The sequence below is a fragment of the Phaethon lepturus genome, unplaced genomic scaffold (assembly GCF_000687285.1).
Source record: "Phaethon lepturus isolate BGI_N335 unplaced genomic scaffold, ASM68728v1 scaffold35047, whole genome shotgun sequence".
In the NCBI taxonomy this organism is placed as follows: Eukaryota; Metazoa; Chordata; class Aves; order Phaethontiformes; family Phaethontidae; genus Phaethon; species Phaethon lepturus.
This window is the reverse complement of record NW_010550412.1, coordinates 1-21,114: the sequence shown is the minus strand read 5'-3', so window position 1 is coordinate 21,114 and position 21,114 is coordinate 1. Positions and strand designations below refer to the sequence as shown.

General features: G+C 42.3%; 1 protein-coding gene across 1 annotated transcript; it reads left to right on the top strand.

Moving 5' to 3' along the window:
- The first annotated feature begins 2,090 nt into the window (after positions 1-2,090).
- On the top strand, positions 2,091-21,112 carry ELMO2 (engulfment and cell motility 2). Its single transcript, XM_010290555.1, has 22 exons — positions 2,091-2,175; positions 2,783-2,908; positions 3,045-3,085; positions 3,593-3,665; positions 4,005-4,055; positions 5,045-5,226; positions 8,776-8,875; positions 9,086-9,237; positions 11,419-11,497; positions 12,104-12,139; positions 15,588-15,638; positions 15,970-16,092; positions 16,728-16,862; positions 17,304-17,408; positions 17,485-17,593; positions 18,245-18,381; positions 18,708-18,871; positions 18,954-19,066; positions 19,381-19,488; positions 19,836-19,918; positions 20,249-20,326; positions 20,883-21,112. The coding sequence occupies exons 2-22, from the start codon at positions 2,831-2,833 to the stop codon at positions 21,081-21,083; spliced, it is 2,199 nt and encodes a 732-aa protein (XP_010288857.1). The 5' UTR covers positions 2,091-2,175; positions 2,783-2,830; the 3' UTR covers positions 21,084-21,112.
- The last annotated feature ends 2 nt before the right edge of the window (positions 21,113-21,114 follow it).

The following is a 21,114-nucleotide window of genomic DNA, read 5'->3' as shown; positions in this document are numbered from 1 at the left end:
TTCAGCAGGCCTTCTTGGTTCTGCCTTGTCTCTATTACACTGTGCTTGGATATTAGAGAAAGTCAGCTTTTTAGGATCAGGAGGGACTCTTCTGACTTTCTGTGTGGCATGCTTAGCAGAATTTTCCTATCCTCAGAAATAGCAAGTACTGGGCATTGACTTATGAACAGCCTGAGGACAACTGGTATAGGTAGGCTTACTATGGATACTAACCTCAATAATAAGTGCTGTACAGGGGGCTACAGTCTTCTAAATATATCTGGGTTCAAAGCATTCCTGTCTTTATGCAAATTCCTAAGTGCTTTGCTCTGCTTATGCAATGAGGCAAGGTGCTATTCTGGTCCTGGGTTCCTTATGCGTTATTTCCTAAATTCCTAGCTTGCTTTGGACAAAAGAAGACCAGCTGCTTCAGAATAAGTGTAGAAGAAAGGAGCAGAGTCCAATTTACTGATTGTAATGGGAATGAAAATAGCACCAAGCAGCTCTGTATGTGTTTAGGATTAGAGGCCTCTTGAGAACATATTTGCTGCAACTTAACATGTCTCTCTTAGCAAAGAGTAAATTGTATGTTTCTATCTTGGAGTGAGAGAATAGAACACTGGTAATTAACATTTGTGAAGAAAGAGGAGTATGTTAACACATGCCCATGGGATTTGGAGACAGTGTTTCCATGGGACAGCATACGCTCAGTGCTGTCTGTGAATTAGCCTAACTCTGTGGCCTGTGAAGGCTTCTTTGAAACACTAATTTAATTGAGCTTTCATATCAGCACTCTTTGTTTGTGTGACGTCACCTTGTCCAAGCTGGAGTTCTCTGAAGGACAGGCTTTCCTGTTTGTTGTTAAGATAAGAGTGTTAACATTTTTATCCAGAGCAAATCTTGGAGTGGGAGATGGCTTGGTTGTCTTCCCTTCAGCATTAGGAAGTAAAATATCAGGGTTTTTCTGTGTAACTGCTTGACTCTAACTTGCAATTTTGTATGACAGGAATCACATAAATGCTGTTCTGTCATCACCCCCAAGACCTGCTCAACCTGACTGATGCACTGAGTCTGTTGCTTTTCTGAGGCGAGCTCTTTCTTGATATGTTAGTCTGAGCTGATGCTGTGCTGCTTATCTGAAAGGTTGGATGTTATTTTAAAGAAACTGGCAAAGCTGAACCTAACTTGACTGGCACTTTTCCACATGAGATAGTCTTACAGTAATTCCGCTCTTGGGATAGATGCTAAAAAGGAAAGAGAAGGCCAGGAGCACTGACTGTAACCATCACCATGAGCTGGAGTAAGCTGTGCATTTTCAGAATATCATGAAATTCCAAATCTACCTTGCCATATACTTTCCAAGGGATGGGATGGTAGAGGACAAAGTCTGGCTGTCGTAGGAGTGGAGGAGGATGGTGTTCCTGTGCACATGCAATACCAAGATGGAATACCTAGAGAGCATCAGCAGATCTCTAGGTCAATGTCTTACACAGGCCAAGCAAACACACCTTTTGTGGTAGACTTAGCTAATTTCATAGCAGTTCCCTTTTCCAGTACAGTCATGTAGACCAATTTCCTGGGCCAGGTATCTGCAGCTGCTTGGTCTTTGCTGATCCATGGAAAGTTCTCTCTTCTTTACTTGCCTTGCATCAGGAAAATTCCAAATGCTGCTGATTTCCTTTCAGGTCTTAGCCCATCTTAGCATCTCTTTCCCAGCTGATCAAGGAAGTCAGGAAAATATGTTACTATGAAACAATGTCCCTGCTCAGCACTGTCTCATCTCTATTCTGGGAAAGGGGGATTGGGTTGCCTTCATAGGAGAAATAGGAGCTTCCACAGGAGCTGGGAAATTGTTCTTCGCATGCTTACGGTTTCATTCAGGGTATGCTGAAAATTGAGCCTTAGGAGGAGTCCTTAAGGACAGGATTACTTTTGTGTCTGGTCAGATCTCATTTTTGGCAGCTTGAAGCCTTTGTTCCTGAGAACTGCTTATGGGGAGGGTTGTCTCTCTCCCATGTGACTTTCTCGCTATGGCTCTGTGGGAGAGAGCAGAGCTACTTCCTCCACCTAGGAGAGGACTAAAAAGGAATTGAACAAGTACATTTCTTTACAGCCTCTTACTGCCAGATGAAGCACAAACCAGCATGTCTGACAACTGTCTGGGACCAAACCCTGAACACAAGCTTATGCTCTAAGGCAGATAAAGGAGTGAAAGGTAGACCTCGAGATCAAATGCTGAGTTAACTTTTCTTTTGTGATGGGTGTTCATGTTTTGGATTTATGATGTTATAGGAAGGGAATGGGATAAAGCTAGCTGCTGCTACTCTGCCTAGAAGCCTGTTTGGGTATCCTGAGTCATTCAAGGTATCTGAGAAGTATGAGTGGGACTCAGTAAAGACCAACCCATGGGAGGGGGGCTACCTGGACAGTATGTTCCCCCTCTCATGTACAGACAGCAGATGAGCCTAGGGAGCTGTTGCTTTAGTAGTCCTGCAAACTGACCTGGCAATACGGCCAGCGGATGGCAGATGGGGCTTTGCTGATCAGAGTGACTCTCCTTCTTGTGTGAGTACCCCAACAAGCTCTCAGAAGTATTCCTTAGGTGATAAGGTTGGGCATACAATTTCACAATATGCTATTTTAGTATGATGCCTTGATATATGGTGCACTGGATGTTTTGTCCCTAGCATGCCCAGCAAATCATAAGGCAGCTCTTACGTAGTGTTTTGCAGGTTGGTGTTAGGTGCAGTGTAACAACAGAAATATTTTTCAGAGAACTGCTCACTATCCTTTCTTTTAACAGGTGTGGGGGTGTATGCTGTTGTAAAGGCACCTGGAGGAATCTGGAGTGATGCCACCACCTTCGGACATTGTGAAAGTAGCTGTTGAGTGGCCAGGTGCCAATGCCCAGCTGCTAGAAATAGATCAGGTGAGACCTGGTAACCAGATGGGGGAGGAAATGCACCACAACCTCAATACTGGAATGAGGGAAGCACAGAAATGGGCAGTATTCCTTTCTGACTGAGAGGAACATGGCTACTGAGGAGACTCTCTTTCTGTTCTAGAAAAGGCCTCTCGCATCCATCATCAAGGAGGTCTGTGATGGGTGAGTAGCTCTCTGAGAACCCTTGTGGAGAAAGTCTCTCCCCCTGACAAATCTTGCTAGGGTACTGTGGAAAGTCTCTGCTGCTTGTCAATGTGCTGCTAGCACGATCCATGCTGCCTGCTATGAGTTTTGGCCATGGAATGGGCCAGGGTTTAAATTGGGAAGAAAAGGATCTCCTGGAAAACAGTGGCTTTGCATCTTTATTCAAATTCTGAGTGTGTGCGTATGTATGCCCCTAGGGTCAGTGTCTCTCAGGATTGGCCCATCTTCCTGTTCCTGAAGTGCAGGCCTCTTTAGACATTCCCCAGAGCTCGACTTAGAGTAGACTGAAGTCCCATCCCCCCCTCAAGAGGAACGTGTTTTCTCTCCTCTTTGGGACACCTAATTTCCCATGCTTAAGCTTTGCTTGAAAGTTCTTTTCCACCCTTGTGGGATCAAGCTCCTGTTCCTAATTGAGAGCCAGAAGAAAAGGAGGAAGAAGCTTATGTGTCCTTCTTCCTCTGCTAGGTGGTCGTTGCCAAACCCTGAATACTACACCTTGCGGTATGCTGATGGTCCTCAGCTGTACATCACAGAGCAGGTCAGTGTGAGAGGTAGCAATTTGCTGATGTCCTGGGTGAGAGTGCAGAATGCCTTGGGCTAGTGTCATGGAACAATACTGTTTCTAATCCTTAAGGGGCAGCATCTTTGCTATCAAAAATACTCCGACTTGAATGGTGTCACTCAACTGAGGAGCCTTGCACTTCTCCCTTTGCATGCCCATAGGTGCGAGGACTCAGTAACTCAATTCAATACCCTCAGTAGGGTTGTGTGGTATAGGAACCCTTTTACTTCTGTGTACAGATGTGCTTTGTAGATCCAGTTGCATTCTTCCCCCCCTCCCAGTTTTTTGCAGTTTAAAGTTTATGTTTTCTTTCAGACTCGTTGTGACATCAAAAATGGAACTATCCTACAGCTGGCAGTCTCCCCGGTAAGTGCTTCCTCACATCCCTTTTTCTCAGTAACTATCCACGTATGACAGGCTGTTTCTTGCTTCTCAGGGTTTTTTTTTGTCCTTCTGCCTAAATTGCAGGGGTTTACCTGTGTTGTGGGCTATTCTGCACAATGAGGCACACACTCTTGTTTTCATTCCTGGTTGTGGTGTGTATCTTTCCTTTGGATGCTCTGCCCTTTTATAGAACTTTCTGTAAATAAATCCAGTCTACATTTTTATTGCATCTCCTAGATTAGCATGTTGTAAAGCACCTGACAGACACATTCTCAATATGAGTGTAGTTCATATTACCAGTTGAAAAGCAACAGTACTGGTGACTTAATGCAGAAATTAAAAAAAGAGACAAATTTGATGCAGAGGGAGTTGTTCCTAGTGAATTCTTGCTATTGTGACCTCAACAGTTGTCTTTTGCAGACCTGCGGCAGCCTCCTTTTTATTGAAATTCTTAAACCTTTGTTTAAGGTCATATTTAAACGTTTGTCATGGCATATAGCTGAGAGTGAGTAGAACAGAAAGATTTTATTTGGGCAAGAGGCGGTTGAGAGGCTATCATTGATCTATGTCTGAGAAATCTTACGGAATATTGTGTGGATACAGACAATGAGCTTATGCTTCTCTTTGAATCTATGAGAGATTTTTTTTAACATTATATTTCTTTAACAGTCTCACTCCATATTTCTAGATCCACCTCCACTCACCTCACCAAGAAGAAAAACAAGCATTAACAAGTGAAATAGCATTTTACCTGCCTCCTGCTTGCCTGTTAACTGTTGCCGAGTGCAGCCTTTTTTTAGTCTATCTTAGACTTGCTGCCTGCTGCTACTTGTCCTGTCATTGCTGGTATCTCTCTATACTTGCTGTGCACTCTCTGATGATCCATGGACTTCTGACAGAATGCTGATGCTGGCAGAACTCAGACTGCAGGTGACTTGTCTGTAACTGGCATCATCCCTCTTTCCTCCCAGTCCAGGGCAGCTCGCCAGCTGATGGAGAGGATCCAGTCACACAGTATGGAAGCTCGACTTGATGCCATGAAGGAACTGGCTAAACTTTCAGCAGATGTGACCTTTGCCACAGAGTTCATCAACATGGAAGGGATTACAGTGCTGACACGGCTTGTGGAGAGCGGGACCAAGCTTCTGTCACAGTAAGTTTCCTGTATTCCAGGGCTCTGGAACAGGGCCTCAAATAAGGGCCTAATTTTACTTCCTGAAGTGGCATTAAGCAACTAATCTCATAGCAAATGCCAATCTATTAATTGAGACAAAGTCCCTCTAGCCGTTTGCTAAACCTCATGAGGCAAAAGAGGAGACATTTATGATGTGTGACATTTGTATTGAAAGGCCACTTTGATAATTTAAACAACTGTTATTACCTTTCATGTGGTCTTAATCTCCCCAAGCAGTTATTCATCTGCGGTCTAAGAGAGAAGGTAACCCACATGCAGTTACACACAAGAACATTCCTGTAGAACTGGTGGCATGTATGTGCCAGACAGCAGCAAGCATGTTGCTGGCTCTTCTATACATGGTCAGTACTTTTTGACCTGCATCATAAGAAGAGTTGCTATGAAGGCCAAAGGTCTGTTCCTCTTAAGGAATGGACTAAATAATGTATAAAGCGAAAGTTCACAATCTTTAGTCTCCAGCAGTTTTCAACTTTTGGCTTTCCTGAGCAGAAATTGTATCTCTTTGTTTTAAGAACCTTTGGGTGTTTCTTCCATAGATTTTTCTTCTTCATTTTTTAATCTGTTTATCCTTTTGATGTCCACAGCACTGTGTGGAAATTAAGTTCCACAGTTACTTGTCCTATAAGAAGAAAATACTTCCTTTATTTTAAACACGTTGCCTTTTGGTTCCCTCTACGTATTTTTTTATGAGAAATTGTAAACTCCTCTGTGTTCTCCGTACCATTCATAACCATATCTCTCTCATATCAACCTTTAGTCAAGCCTTTTCTAAGCTGCACTCTTAGTCCATTAACACTGTAACTATGGCAGCCATTCCAGAGTGCTAATCATTCTTTCCATGCTTCCCCTAGCTCTTAGCTCTTTCTAGTACTACTGTGCTGTTGTGGGGAAATTTGTAACTTTTAATCAGTTCGAAACCTGACCATTTAATTTCTACCCTTCTGTTTCTTGTCTTTCAGTTGGTTATTAATGCAAGAAAGGGCTTTTGTTTTTACCCTTTAGCAGCTGAGTGTTTTGGGGTTTTTAAGACACTTCAGTGAAGCACCTCATAAAAATCTTCGAAGTCCAGGAGTTGTACTTAACTATTCTCATTCTGACTTACTGATGTGTTCAGAGCCCTTCAGTATTGGGGAGGGTTAACCTCAGCTGGCTGCCAGGTGCTTACCAAGCCACTTTCTCACTGCCCCGCTTCAACAGGACAGGGGAAGAAAACAAAATGAAAAAGCTCATGGGTTGGGCAAAACAGACTCAACTTGGGGAAAATCTTTTTTTTTTTTTTCCCCAATTAAAAATAGAGTAGGAAGGTAAGGAACAAAGACAAAAGTAAAACCACCTTCCCTCCACCCCCTTCTTTCCGGGCTCAACTTTACTCCTTCACTTCCCTCTCTTCTGCCTTCTCCCGACACTGAGCTGCACAAGGGTATGGGGAATGGGGGTTGCGGTCAGTCCGTAACACTTCGTCTCTGCTGCTCCTTCCTCATCACATTTTGCCCCTGCTCCAGTGTGGGGTGCCTCCCACAGGATACAGTCCTTCACAAACTGCATCAGTATGGGTCCCCCACAAGACACAGTCCATCAGGAACAAACTGCTCCAGCGTGGGTTCCCTGTGGGCCACAGTTTCTGACAGGAAACCTACTCCTGCCTGGACTCCTGTCAACAGGCTGCAGCTCCTGCCAGGAGCATGCTCCAGCATGGGCACCCACGGGCTGCAGCTTCCTTCAGGGCATCTCCACCTGCTGTGGCATGGGGTCCTCCACAGGCTGCAGTATGAATATCTGCTCCACCATGGGCAGCAGGTGACAATCTGCTTCACTGTGGTCTCTCCGCAAGCTGCAGGGGAATCTCTGCTACAGCACCTCCTCCCCCTCCTCCTTCACTGACCTTGATGTCTACAGGGTTGTTTCTCTCCCATGTTTTTTCACTCTTCTCTCACAGCTGCTGTGTAGCATTTTTTACTCTTTCTTAAACATGCTTCCAGAGAAGTGCCACCAGCTTTGGCAGATGGACTCAGTCAGTGGTAGGTTCATCACAGAGCTGTCTGGGACCAGCTATGTGGGACAGGGCAGCCCCAGCCACTCCTCACAGAAACTGCCTGCAGCCCCTGCTACCAAAACCTTGCCACATAAACCAAATACACATACAGATGTGAAACATAACTTCTCTCTAAAAAAGCTGTAGCAATTCTTCCCTGTTAAATGTTTCTTTTTCTTCTAGTGGTATTATTCTTTTATTATAGATTCCACCTGTCCTACTGTTTACAAATACCTAGATGCCCAGAAGGTCCTTCAGGTTCCGCTCAAGTCCTCTCTAAAAATCGGCATTATGTTTGCTGCTTTCTGCAGAGCACAATAAGTAGTTTGGCAATGTTTCATTTTACCATGGTTCCTTTGGAATTCTTCAGTGAATATCATCTGCTTATGGAGATCTGTTTTCTCACATTAATGGCTTGTTCCAGAATGTTTTCTAGTGATGTTCAAATGACAGATTTGAAGACTTTTCTTCTCTCTTAAAAACAAACAAAAGAAGTTAAAAAAAACAAACTCTGCTCTGGACGTTTCCCCAAGCACATGCACGGTGAACTCTGATGCAAATAATTCACTTGGCTTTTCCATTATAGTTGTTCTGTTTCATTGAAAGCACTTTTAAAGTCTTGATAACTTATTGTCACAACATTTATAGGTCTTCTATTTTCTTATATATTAGCAACTAATATATATTCAGCATGTTTTGCAATCTTTCCCTCAGTCTTTTTTACCTTTCTGTCTTGTGGTTATGTATTAGATTTTCTACAGATCATGCTGTGCTTTCGTTTTATTTCAAGCCGGGTCCCAATATTTGTAGAATGATAATTTTTCTTTGTTTTTCTCTCATGTTAAAACATGTTTGTTCATTTTTTGCATGTGTGTGGAGGTGATTTCCAAAGACTTCTGCATGTTTGTGAGACAAAATTCCTCTGGAGCTCAAATCTGACAACAGTTGAAAAACCTAGCATTTGCAGATGGTTTAAATTTTCAGATGATCAGCTTAAAAAGCTTTCCCCTATTCAAGTTGGTCTTTTTTTAGCTGATGGTCATTGTACTGAATATTCTGCATTTTGCTGGTTTTTGGTTGGGTTTGTTGTTTTTTCCCCTCACATGAAAGTGTTGAATTTGAGTAGTGATACTTGACGCTGCTCAGGAATAAATACTGCATTGCTGCTTCTCTTGTTATTCCTTTGACTAGCCAGGTACTGATCCAGGTGGTTGTGAGTCTCTGGTGGCAAGACTAGGGAGTTACTGTTGCTAGTTTTAATTTGTGCTTGTAATTAGGAAACATAAAATATTATTCCATAAAACAAATAAAATTGTCTTCATCAATGCAAATACTTTATTGCTTACCCAGCTGCCAAACTGCAGCCTGTTATATTAGGGGAAGGTGGTGACATGTTTCTCTTACCCAGCATATTCATCTTGGACAGGCTTTTTCCTTGCTACCAGATCTCTTGTAACTGCACTCTATTTTCTTAGTTACAGTGAGATGTTGGCTTTCACCCTGACTGCCTTCTTGGAGCTCATGGACCATGGTATTGTGTCTTGGGACATGGTCTCAATAACGTTCATCAAACAAGTAAGTTTGGGTAAAGGGGGTGAGTGGATGCTCTTTCTTTTTCTGCTTTAATGCACCTTGAAGGAAGAGCAAGATGGCTCTGAGAAGCTGAGTATTCATTGAGAGCACAGTGCACACAGCTATCTGAAACCTGTCTCCCTTACCTTTTCTCACTTGACACAAGGTTTCCTGGATGGGCATTGGTTGACCTGCTAGTTCATCTGTTTTCAGATTGCAGGGTATGTGAGTCAGCCTATGGTAGATGTCTCCATTCTCCAACGATCCCTAGCCATTCTAGAAAGCATGGTGCTAAACAGTCAGACTCTGTATCAGAAGATAGCAGAAGAGATCACCGTGGGACAGCTCATTTCTCATCTGCAAGTGTGAGTGTCCACCCAACAGTGGTGTGATTTAAATCAATTTTATGAATGTCTATTCAATTGAAAATACATCCTTTTACGTTTAAAAGATGCTATTTTTAAAGTATTACTGATATGACATTTTACTTGAACTTCAGGATTTCTAGACTTAAAAAAAAAAGTAAGATCCTGGAAAAAATGTAGTCTGGAAGCACTTAAGCACATGAGTATATGTGCTGAACAAAGATATTTTGCTTCTAACAACTGCACAAGTGTGTTCAGTGTTAGGACCAAACCTGCGTTTTACTAAAACAACTTTCCAAAGCTTCTGCATCCAGTCATCTGTTACCTTCACCCCTCTTTAAGTTGTTTCCAGTAGAATTGAAGACCTCATCATCTTCTGTTTTGTCCTGCATATTAAGGAAGAAAACAATGGCTTTTCTTGCCTTTTTTTCCCCACCTTCCCTTCCTGTCTTTCCAAACGAACTGACAAATTAATATCTGGCTTTTAAGGCTGTTTGCTCTTCCATTAAAAAAAAAAAACAAAACATGCATTTTTTAGAGCTTTAAGTAGGTTGTTTTTTTTTCTCAAGCCTTTTAATTCTGAAAATGTGGAAAAGCATCATTTGTGAATGTGTTTAATATTCCTTAATCAATTAACAGTAGTTTAACAAAATTATAGTGCAAACAATGTATTGCATCAATGTCACTGTGTGCTTAGAGTGTTTATACATTTGAACTTGGTTAACAGAAAAGCTAAAAAAGTTTTCATGAACACTGCAGCAACTTTTTTCTGTAAAGACTATATGTTCTTTCAGCTTTATAATTGCTATTTTAGTAAAACACAGGTTTGGGCCTACCACTGAACACATCTGTGCAGTTGTTTCATCAAAATATCTTTGTTCAAGACATATACTCATATGCTTAAGTGCTTCCAGAACACAGAAGGTTGCTGAAGAAAGTATCTGTGCAGGGAATATTGTAGGAGGAGAGACTGGAGAGTGAGTCAGAATTTACAGTGTTTGTTCAGCAAGACTATTAAGCAGGGAACAATTAACAGAGGATAAGTTCTGGAAGAAGAGGACCATGGAAACAAGTCTGAAAGACAAGTTAGAAGAGGAGAAATTAATTTAAAAGTTGTTTTGCTGTGTCAAAAAGCAAGCACTGTAGTGAAAAGAGCAGCAAACCCTGAAAAGGAAAGTAGAAGAGGTGAAGTGACAGACTTCAGAGGCTTGTGAAGCTTGGAGACCCAAGGAAAACCTAGGATTATGCATGAACATTTGCATGAAGTATGGCAAGTTGACCAAAATGAAGAAGATTTGGAAGGGAGCAATAGAAGAGAGAATATGGTTGCTATCCACAGAAATGCCAGGGATAAATGCCAAAGTGGGGAAAATAGCTATTTAAGCTAAAAGATGTTTTATAAAAGTTTAATTTTATACATATATGTATATAATTTTTTTTTTAAAAGTGTACACACACACAAATTCTTTAGGTGATGCACTGGACTTCTTTTAGTCAGAAGAGCTTGAAGTTCTGCAGAAGTCTCCCAAGAGTAGTAGTATAGCAAGAAACAAAACTGTATTTGATAGAGCATCAAGATGGGAATGGAAAAGAGTGTAATCAGCATTTGGAAACTTATTCAAAACATCACGAGTGAAACCCCATGCTCTGTGTGACCTAGGAAGGGACTAAGCACCGTTTACCTGAAGAAACTCTTCAGTGAAAATAAGAAAAAGACATGTGGGTTGGGTCAAACTGTTGAGGTTGGAAGGCAGTGTCTTAGAGACATGCTTCCCCCTTAGTTCCATATGCGTTTGGTGGCTTCAATCAACATAGGGGAGGAAAAACTACTTGCTCCGTATAAGTTTCTAGCTGTATCCATATAACAGACTGCAGTCCAACTAGGCTTTACAGAGATAGTTTCATCATTGGAAACAAACTGTGGTGGTGCTGAATTCTGAGCTCTGCTGGGCTGTAATCTGCACTATCTTCTGAACAATGGAGCTATCAGTCAGCAATTTCTGTCAGCTTTTTACAGGCCTTATGAAGAGTTGGATGGCATGAAAGTAGTTTACCTGAATCCTGCTTGTGTGTTGAAATGCAAGATAGCTGTAGTAAATGTTCTTAGAGCACAAGCAAAGCAGCAAGCTGTAATGTTCTATACTCTGTTCTCTTACAGTCCTCCAATTTTTGTTTCTGCAGCTCAAACCAAGAGATTCAGACATACGCCATTGCCCTGATCAATGCCCTCTTCCTGAAGGCACCTGAGGACAAGAGACAGGTTTGTTCTTGCTTTTTTACTTTAAACCTGAATAATGGTTACTGGCTGGCTGTTTATGCCTCAGAAATCATATTGTCTGAGCAAGGCAGACCTCAAACCTTGCCAAGAACTTACTTGCCAAGAGCTGTTTCAGTGTGGCAACATAGCAGAAAAAGTACTGTCCCATTAATAATGTGTTCTGGAGTAGCACATCTACGTTTAGAAGGTGCTCAGAAAGGAATCTGAAAGGCCTTCAGAGACCCTTGAGAAAGTAACCGTCCATACAGCATGGAAATTTTTTTTGAAGAAAGTTAATTCCATATGGGAGAGGTAGGCTGGATAGAGTCCTTGGGGTTGTATGTACTTACTAAACAAACACCCCACCTCCCCTTCCCCCAAAAAAGATACCTTTCGTTCCTGCTGGCAAATGTAAGAAAAGAAACATCTGTCCTGCTCTGAGGAAAACCCCAAAATCTCAGCTACATGCAAGATGTGCATATGTCTGTATTGTGTACTCTGCTGTGTTAAGCCTTTCTTCTCTAGTGCCCCATTTGTGCCTTATTTCTTGGACTCCAAGCTAAACCCTGTCTGCTTCTCTCTGTGCCTTTTTTTGCTTTCTGCCAGCAGGACAAGCTGCTTAACCCACTAGACCTGCCCATCACTGTAAGTAATTCAAGCCTGGGGGCTGGTCATGCGGAACTGTAGGCATGTCAGCTTTTCTTCAGTTATAATGCATACAGGCTTCAAATAGTGGATGAGCCTAGGGAGAAGGGTGGGAGGACTCCTGGTGATGTACTTGGGTTGTCAAGGGGAGAAGAATCAGTAGCAAGAGAAATCTTGAATGACTTATTGTGCACACAAGACAATAAAGATGGTCGTAAAAGGAGACTGATAGTACAAGACTGACTAGATGAACCAATTTTAAAACTGGAACCAGTTCTTTAGCAGTCTGGATCTCCTTAAACTTACTACAGCCTGAGTTTATATCTCAAATCTCATTGGCATTAATGACAGTTTCATATCCAGCTGCATCCTTCTGAAGGTAGAGTGTTTGTCTGTGAAGAGCAGTCACAAAACTGAGTGCTGATTGGGGTCTAGAGCATACATTCTGCCTAATCTGTGACTTCTTCCGTTGGGAATTGTAGTGTAAGAATGCTTGTTGCCCTGTGCTATCTCCAGGGGAATCGCCACTCGTTAATAGGTTGATTTGGAACCTTCATTATCTTGAGATTCTGGTACATTTTTTAGATTTTCTGGGTGGCACAGAGAATGCTCCACTTTTGCTAAGGATGCAGTGCCTACAGACAGGAAACTATGGTCTCAATAAACGTTACATAATTTCTAAAAATTAATGGATATGCTTAACACGTGAAAATAAGGAAGACCATACTCCTCTCTTGGTAATTTGGACAAGATACTAAACTTCATAGCAAAAAGAATTTTTGATCCAAGGGATCTTTCACTTCTTCCCTCTTTCTTCGTGTTTGGTTTTTTTTTTCCCTCCTTCAACCCAATCCACGTGACTACAAAGGGCCATGAAGATGATTAAGGCACTGGAATATCTTTCATATGAATAGAGGCTGAGAGGTTTGATATTGCTCAACCTCAAGAGGAGAAGGCTCAGGGGTGTCTTATCAATGTGTATAAATATCTGATGGAAGGGAATAAAGAAGAGGGAGCCCAACTCTTCTCAATAGTGCCTGCTGACAGGACAGGAGGCAGTGGGTACAGCTTAAAACCCAGGAAATTCCACCTGAACACACACACACAAAGAAAGAAATATTAGTATGAGGGTGATCAAACACTGGAACAGGTTACCCAGAGAGGTTGTGGAGTGTCTATCAGTGGAGATGTTAAAAGCTTGACTGGGCATGGTCCTGCACAACCTGCTCTGTCTGATGTTACTTGAACCAGGGGAGTTGGACTAGATTATCTCAAGATGTCTCTTACAACTTAAGTGATTCTGTGATTCTATGACCCCCATCATGCAGCAAAGTGGGCATTATTGGACTCTCAGCAGAACATAAATCCCTTAGCAGTGGTTATGCTGTGTGCGTGTTTATGCTTCTTACTATGCTATTTAGAATTGTTTAATTGTCTTTGTCCTTCCCACTGTTTATCTACTTCAGTCACCTGTTCCTTCATCCCATATACAAACTGATCCTTCAGAGTAAGGATTCATCGTGTAGCATGCATGAACAAATCCTAACAGCAGGCCTTGTTCTATACTCAGTACTACATCTCACAAGTCATAGTTAAAAACATAATGACTCAGAGAGCAGTGTGTTATCTCTGAAACCACTTCCTACTTCAACTACAAGCACTGACTCATCTTGGTTGTAACATGAGTGCTGCCGAACTTGCAGCCATTATGGCTTGGCTATCAGCCAGCATACCACTTCCTTGTTTTAGGAGGTTTGTGTCTGGAGCAAAAATTATAATAGGGATTTGGAATGAGGCTAATATACACATTTTACCAGACTCCTTATAAAGCCTTTCAAGAGCAGGGTTGATATGAGCTGTTGGAACAGTCTTGGATTGCGCAGAATGTACAGCTGATTGAGTGCAATCGTCTTAAGACTGCACATCTGCTTCCAATTCTCAATCTGCACTGCATAGGAACGTGAAGAAATCTCAGACTGGCAGTTCTTTTGGACTTCTTCCAGATGATGTATTGCCCAACAGATATTTCTTACACGAAGATTTCGCTTATAACAACAAACTTCTGATAATATTCCATCTTGACATTAGCACTTGTACCACTCTCCTAGCAGGTGTAGTGAGATCGCTGGTATTTTAAAAAGTGCATCTTCATATTTTACAAGGAAAGCACAGGTTAGATTTTTGCATGTGCATGTGTAATTGGTCCTGGAACTGAAGGCTTGCAGCAAATCTTGCATCTGCTGTGACTATTTCGTCATGACTTGATGATTGGGGAACTGTCCTCATCTGGGGAAGGCAGGCATGCAGTGAAGAGCGAAACTGGAAGCTTTCCTTTAAGCATGAAAATTATTTACCCTTTATTTTTGTAAACTTACGTGCTTCTGCAAATTGTCCTTAAATTGACTTGTAAACATCTCTTTAGGAACTGAGACAAAGGAAATGTAAATTTCAGAGGGATAGTTTTTGAGAGGGAGGAGACCTGAAAACTGCATCCTCTAGCCCATGTTATCTTGGGTGTATACCTAGGTATGGAAAGTTGTCAAATGCTAATTGAAGGAACTTCTTGTAGATGACATTTTTCTGGGCAGCCCACAGTATGCTCCTTTGCCTTGGTTTCAGCTGGGATAGAGTTAATTTTCTTGCTGATAGCTAGTATAGTTCTGCGTTTTGGATTTAGGATGAAAAAAATGTTAAGCAGTCAAGGAGTGTCCAGCTTTTCATTCTGGCCTTCCAGCAAGAAGGCTGGGACGCACAGGAAGCTGGGAGGGGACACATCCAGGAAAGCTGACCCAAACTGGCCAAAGGGATATTCCATACCATACAACATCATGCTCAGTATATAAGCTGAGGAAGTTGGCTGGGGAGGGGCTGCATCTTCAGAACTAACTGGGCATCGGTCAGCAGGTGGTGAGCAATTGTGCTGTGCATCACTCATTTTGTATTTTTTTTTTTTCCCCCTGTCCTATTAAGCTGTCTTTATCTCAACCTATCAGTTCCGCCCTTTTTCTTTTGCAATTCTCTCCCCCATCCTGCTGAGGGGAGGGAGGGGGAGCGTACAGCTGTGTGGTTGTTTTAGCTACTTGCCGGCTTAAACCACAACATCCCTGCTGCCATATCTTCTGATACTGAAGTATCATTAGATGTCCAATGTTACGCTAAATTTTCTTCTGTTCTTTTGACTACCCTAGTGCCTTTCACCACATTAATGATGATTTGTAGGGGAGCCAGCCGTGAGTTGTGCCATGGTAAAGATGACCCTTGCATCCCAACTTGATGCTTGCTTTGTGGTGAGATGCCCTGCTAAATTGACAGTCTGTGGTAAAAGCACTTTGTTGTGTGCCAGTGCTATCTTCAATTCATAGGCTTCCGTCTTTCTCTCTTTTCTGCACAATGTGGGCTTTTTGTTTATATTTTACTCATGTTATTTCATCTCTGAATTCCACAACAGGAAATGGCTAATGCATTTGCCCAGAAGCACCTGAGGTCTATAATCCTGAATGTAAGTATGTCTTAAGTGATAGAGTGCTTCCTAACGTTCTCTCATTAGAGGTTTCACTTGTGGAGAGCATAAATTCTGCTGCCCTTAGGGCACTTCCAGAAACGTGACTCTTTCAAAGGTGAAATTCGAGCCACTTTTTCAAAAGGGAGTTATCGGGATGCTTCTTCCTGCTGTTACAGAGCATTATCGTTATGCTTCTGATGGAATATGGATGTTAAATAGCTGAATCTTCATATACAGAGATGTACATGCAGCCTGATGTATGCCTACAGCTAATACCTCAGTCTTTATTTGTATTCTCTTCGTTTCTACCCTGTCCTTTATTTTTCAGCATGTGATCAGAGGAAACCGCCCGATTAAAACAGAAATGGCACATCAGCTGTATGTGCTACAGGTCCTGACCTTTAATCTCCTGGAAGAGAGAATGATGACCAAGATGGATCCCAATGATCAGGTCACTAGTAGAGCTGAGTAAGATCTGATAGGATAGGACTTATAAGGGGACTTATTCCTGAGCTCCTTAGCTCCATAAGAATTTGCAGTACATGATGCATAAAGTTTCAAAACTACCCCTCACATTGTAGTCTTTGAGACTAGGGTATGCTCATGATTATCCTGCTGTATGCTATGGAGCTTTTAGAGATGTAAATGGTCGCTGTAAGCTATATATTCCTCTCCTGACCATTGTGATGCCAGTTGTCAAACTGATTACTCCACCTCTGTGGAGGGCACATCTTTTTATTCATTTCCCTGCAGTATACAAGGAAACTTGGCATTTTTAGGGTGTCTGTTATTTAGTTCTTTGGTGCATTGTAGTCTTGAGTGAGAAATGCCTTAGCATTATCTGAATGCCTAGAAATTGCCTCTAACTAAACTTGGGCAAAGGAAAATGCAAACAAATATTTTGCTTTACCCAATATACTGAAACTTACCATTTTGAAATGGGTTGCCTCTTCTTATGCAATGTTTGGCATCTCTCTGTATTCCATTGGGAGTGGTCTGGAGGCAGAGGTGGTACTGTGGATTATGTGAAAGTACTGGTCTAGTGATTGATCACATGTTACCATTTCCCTGCCTTCTGTCCTTCAGGCACAGAGAGACATCATATTTGAGTTGAGAAGAATTGCATTTGATGCAGAGTCTGACAGCAACACCGTCCCTGGCAGTGGAACAGAAAAACGCAAAGCCATGTACACAAAGGACTACAAGATGCTGGGATTCACTGTATGCATCTAGGGAGAGTGCTGACTGTAAAGCATGTAAAGACAATCTAAGTGATCTCCATCAGGGTTGTGGTGAAATAAGGAACAGAAATAGCTGTTTGCTTTACCATACTTCTGTATCTGAGTTTTAGAAATTCAGCTACACTCAGACTCCCAGGAAGATCACTGTGAACTTGCTGATTGGTTAAATGCCAGGGTTCACTAGGCATATTCTCTGGAAATATTTACTTACCATATGCACCTATTCTGTGAAGAACTTTTAATCAGCTTCTCTTCTAGAAAGTTCAGGTAGCGTTGTCAGCAGGTGTCCAAGGTTACCTCTTGGATAAATATGAGGGAGTGCTTGATGGGACAGGCAGTTATAAAATTCGTTCAGAAAAGGTTCTCACACAATTTCTTTGAGTTAATTTGTTTGGGTTTTCTCTACACACTCTTTTCACAGAATCACATCAATCCAGCCATGGATTTTACTCAGACTCCTCCGGGGATGCTGGCTTTGGACAACATGCTCTACTTGGCCAAATTTCATCAGGACACCTATATCAGGGTAAGTAAAGCTGCTGTTTGTTACCGATACCAACACCTCAGCAGCTCTTAGTGTGTATTGCATCCTCTTCTTGTAGATTGTTCTGGAGAACAGCAGTCGAGAAGATAAGCATGAGTGTCCCTTCGGGCGCAGTGCCATTGAGCTTACCAGGATGCTTTGTGAGATCTTGCAAGTTGGGGAACTCCGTAAGTACCATTTATTACCCCAGCTTTCCAAGTTGCTGGGCTGATGCTTCTGGAAGTAGCTTACAGGCTGACCAATATTCACAAGCATTTGTACCTTGATCTCACTTCTGCCATGTAAGGATGGGCACCTTGGACTTGCACTGTCTGTGTCCTTGTGATAATACCAGTATCAAAGTAAAGTAAGAAATTTTGTTGTGGGCACTCTGGTTCTCCTGAAAAATTGACACAAGTAGAGGCTTCAACTTGCTGAAGCTTCAGCAGGGTGCTATATAAAATAAACACTCTAGAAACCATCATGAACTTGGGAAAAGTTTAGTAGCTCTGGCAGTCTCAAAACGGCACTCTGAGAAAATGAACCACTATAAGAAATACTACTAGAGGAGAGTGGGGGGGAAAACTGCAAGCAGTCATTTGAAGGGACTAGTATGAAAAGGGCACAAGTCACAGAGGCTTGTATGGTGAAGCATGGGGACAGTTGCCATTCCCAATATAGACTGTTTATGGGGACACGAAGCGTTGAACTGTCTTAATCTCTTTGAGTTAGTACTATTGTACACCATCAGGTTTCTGTCACTGTAGTGGATTTTAGTTATTCTTAGTAGCTCTTGTGCAATATGCTCACATGGTTGTGGTTTCTGTTTCTTCCTGAAGCTAATGAAGGCCGGAATGACTATCATCCTATGTTTTTCACCCATGACCGTGCATTTGAGGAGCTATTTGCCATCTGCATCCAGCTGTTGAACAAGACCTGGAAAGAAATGAGGGCAACAGCAGAAGATTTTAATAAGGTTAGTGTGGAGAAGAGGTATTTTTGTAGAATCTTTTGCAAAACAGCACATGTTCACGCAGACTGTACACTTGGTTAAAGAATAGGGTGCTGAAGGTATGACAGGGCATTGACGTGGGCTGTAAGGGAGGATGGCCCAACTTTTATTTGGTATGACCTGAGGTCATTATTTGTTCTTCTGGATCTTGAAAGTCACTAGTACATTGACACTCCTGGCCCTGGTTATTCTATGTCCATTCTTTGTTGCCACTGAGCTGTGCCCTGGTTCTCTGCTACCATTAAGCAGCAAGAATGTGACTTGCTTTTATCCCTGCCTAACCTCTTCAGGTTATGCAGGTTGTGAGGGAACAGATCACACGGGCTCTTCCCTCTAAACCAAACTCCTTGGACCAGTTCAAGAGCAAACTGCGCAGCCTGAGCTATTCTGAGATTCTGCGACTACGCCAGTCTGAGCGAATGAGCCAAGATGACTTCCAGTCACCCCCTATTGTGTAAGTGCCTAGTAAAAACAGCTGTGTTCGGTGCTTGCTGTTACCTCCATTTTCTGCTTACTCCTCCGTATTTGATTGCCAGGGAACTGAGAGAGAAAATCCAACCTGAGATCTTGGAGCTGATAAAGCAACAGCGCCTGAACAGGCTTTGTGAGGGAAGTAGCTTCCGAAAAATTGGAAATCGCAGAAGACAAGGTAAGGTGACAGTGTCTACTGCTTTTTTTTTTTCCACGTGAAGAACTGTAGGCAAATAAGATCTAATGCATTAAACTGTCAGCAGGTGTGTTGCCAAAAAGGAAAGCTCATTACCTGGGCTGTCTATACCAGCCAGTAGTTTGGGATGGAACAGATGTGCATTTCTAAGAACACAGACATCTCCTCATGAACATGAAGCAGTGCTGAGTAATTGGGGGAGTAGAGAGATTGGGTGGGGTGACTGTAATGTAGTGGCTGTAAGATGTTATGTGAACGGTCTTGCTCAGCATATTCTAACTTGACATGGGTTCCAGAAAGGTTTTGGTATTGTCGCCTGGCTCTGAATCACAAGGTGCTACATTATGGAGATCTGGAAGATAATGCCCAGGGGGAAGTGACCTTTGAATCTCTACAGGAAAAAAGTAAGTCCCGATTACTGCTCTTAAGCACACTGTGCAGTGTGCAGTGCTCTGCCATCTAGAGGCTGTTATGAGTGCCATCCTAGAGATGAGAGAAAAAGAGCTGTGGCTGAAGCCCGGACTGAGATGAGATCAACTTTTGGTCCTTTCTCAGATCCTTTGAGTCCTGGAATGGCTTGGTACTTCTTATAACAGCCAACTGTAGGGATGTGTTACTGGTAGTGTGTTTTGGAAAACTGCAGTAATGAGCTAAAAGAACAGGAACAATGCTCAGTTGCAAAGACAAAACAAAGTTCTGTCTTTTCGTGGTTAGGATTTCTTGTTTGTGAGTTTTGCTTTTTCACTGTTAGTTCCAGTTGCAGACATCAAAGCCATTGTCACAGGGAAGGATTGTCCACACATGAAGGAGAAAAGTGCACTGAAACAAAACAAGGTAAGTGCTCCCTTTTTGCCTGTAATTAATATCCAGTGCTGTGGAGTTGAAGACTGTGAAAGCAAGCAACAGGAGCAAATGGTCTTCCACATTTCAGGTGTATTGTTTACAAAACCTATCTCATATCTGGGCCTTTTCCTAGTATTTATCTGTGATTGCTAGGTGCTGTGAGCACAGTTTGGTTGTGCTATGGGCTATTCAGAGTTGCTCAGAATAGCGGTATGGGAAAGCACTGAGCTGCGGCAAGGCAGCTTCTCTTAGTGGGTTAGAAGGCAGAAGATGCTGTGATGTTTTGTTCAGTCAATGAGTGAAAGATTCTTTTCCATTCAGGAAGTGTTAGAATTGGCCTTTTCGATATTATATGATCCTGATGAGACCTTGAACTTCATTGCACCTAATAAATATGAGGTAAGAAACATAGTCATTAAGCAGTATAAAGCAATTAACTTCAGAGATTAAGAAGGATCAATTGCTTCTCTTTAAAGGCTTGAGTAGGATGTCTCCCACCAGGTTCATTTTTAGAAAATGTTGCCAATGCTTAGTGTGAATCTTTTTTTTTTTTCCCCCTAGTTACCTTTCTCTTTAGTGTAGGAATTTTTTTTCTTAATTTTCCTTAGTCTGGACTGCTGCTTTCCTCCTATGCAGTCAGTTGTTCCCTTTTCCCTGTTCTATAAGACACTGATGCCTAAAATACCTTTGCTGTTATGGCACAAGAGAAACTATTGGTCCTCTCTTAGAGCCATGGGGTCATACTTATCTCTAGGCTTCTAACTCCCATTGGAAATCTCTGTGGGCACTGTTTTGGCGTGGGGTTTGGGTTTTTTTTTCCCCCATAGGTTAACTCCCTCCCATGTTTCCTGTTTTGAAGCTGTATAGGAGTATTTCTAATTGTTGCATGGATGGAAAGATTCAACATAATCTGTCATTTATGCCTGGAGTTGTGAATTATCCTTTTTTTCCCCAGTACTGTATCTGGATTGATGGGCTTAATGCTCTCTTGGGGAAGGACATGTCCAGTGAGCTGACTAAAAGTGACCTAGACACATTGCTGAGCATGGAAATGAAGCTGAGACTCCTGGACTTGGAGAACATCCAGATCCCCGAAGCACCACCACCCATCCCCAAGGAGCCGAGCAGCTACGACTTCGTGTACCACTACGGCTGATGGGGACTGAGCCGCACGGGCCGCTCCAGGC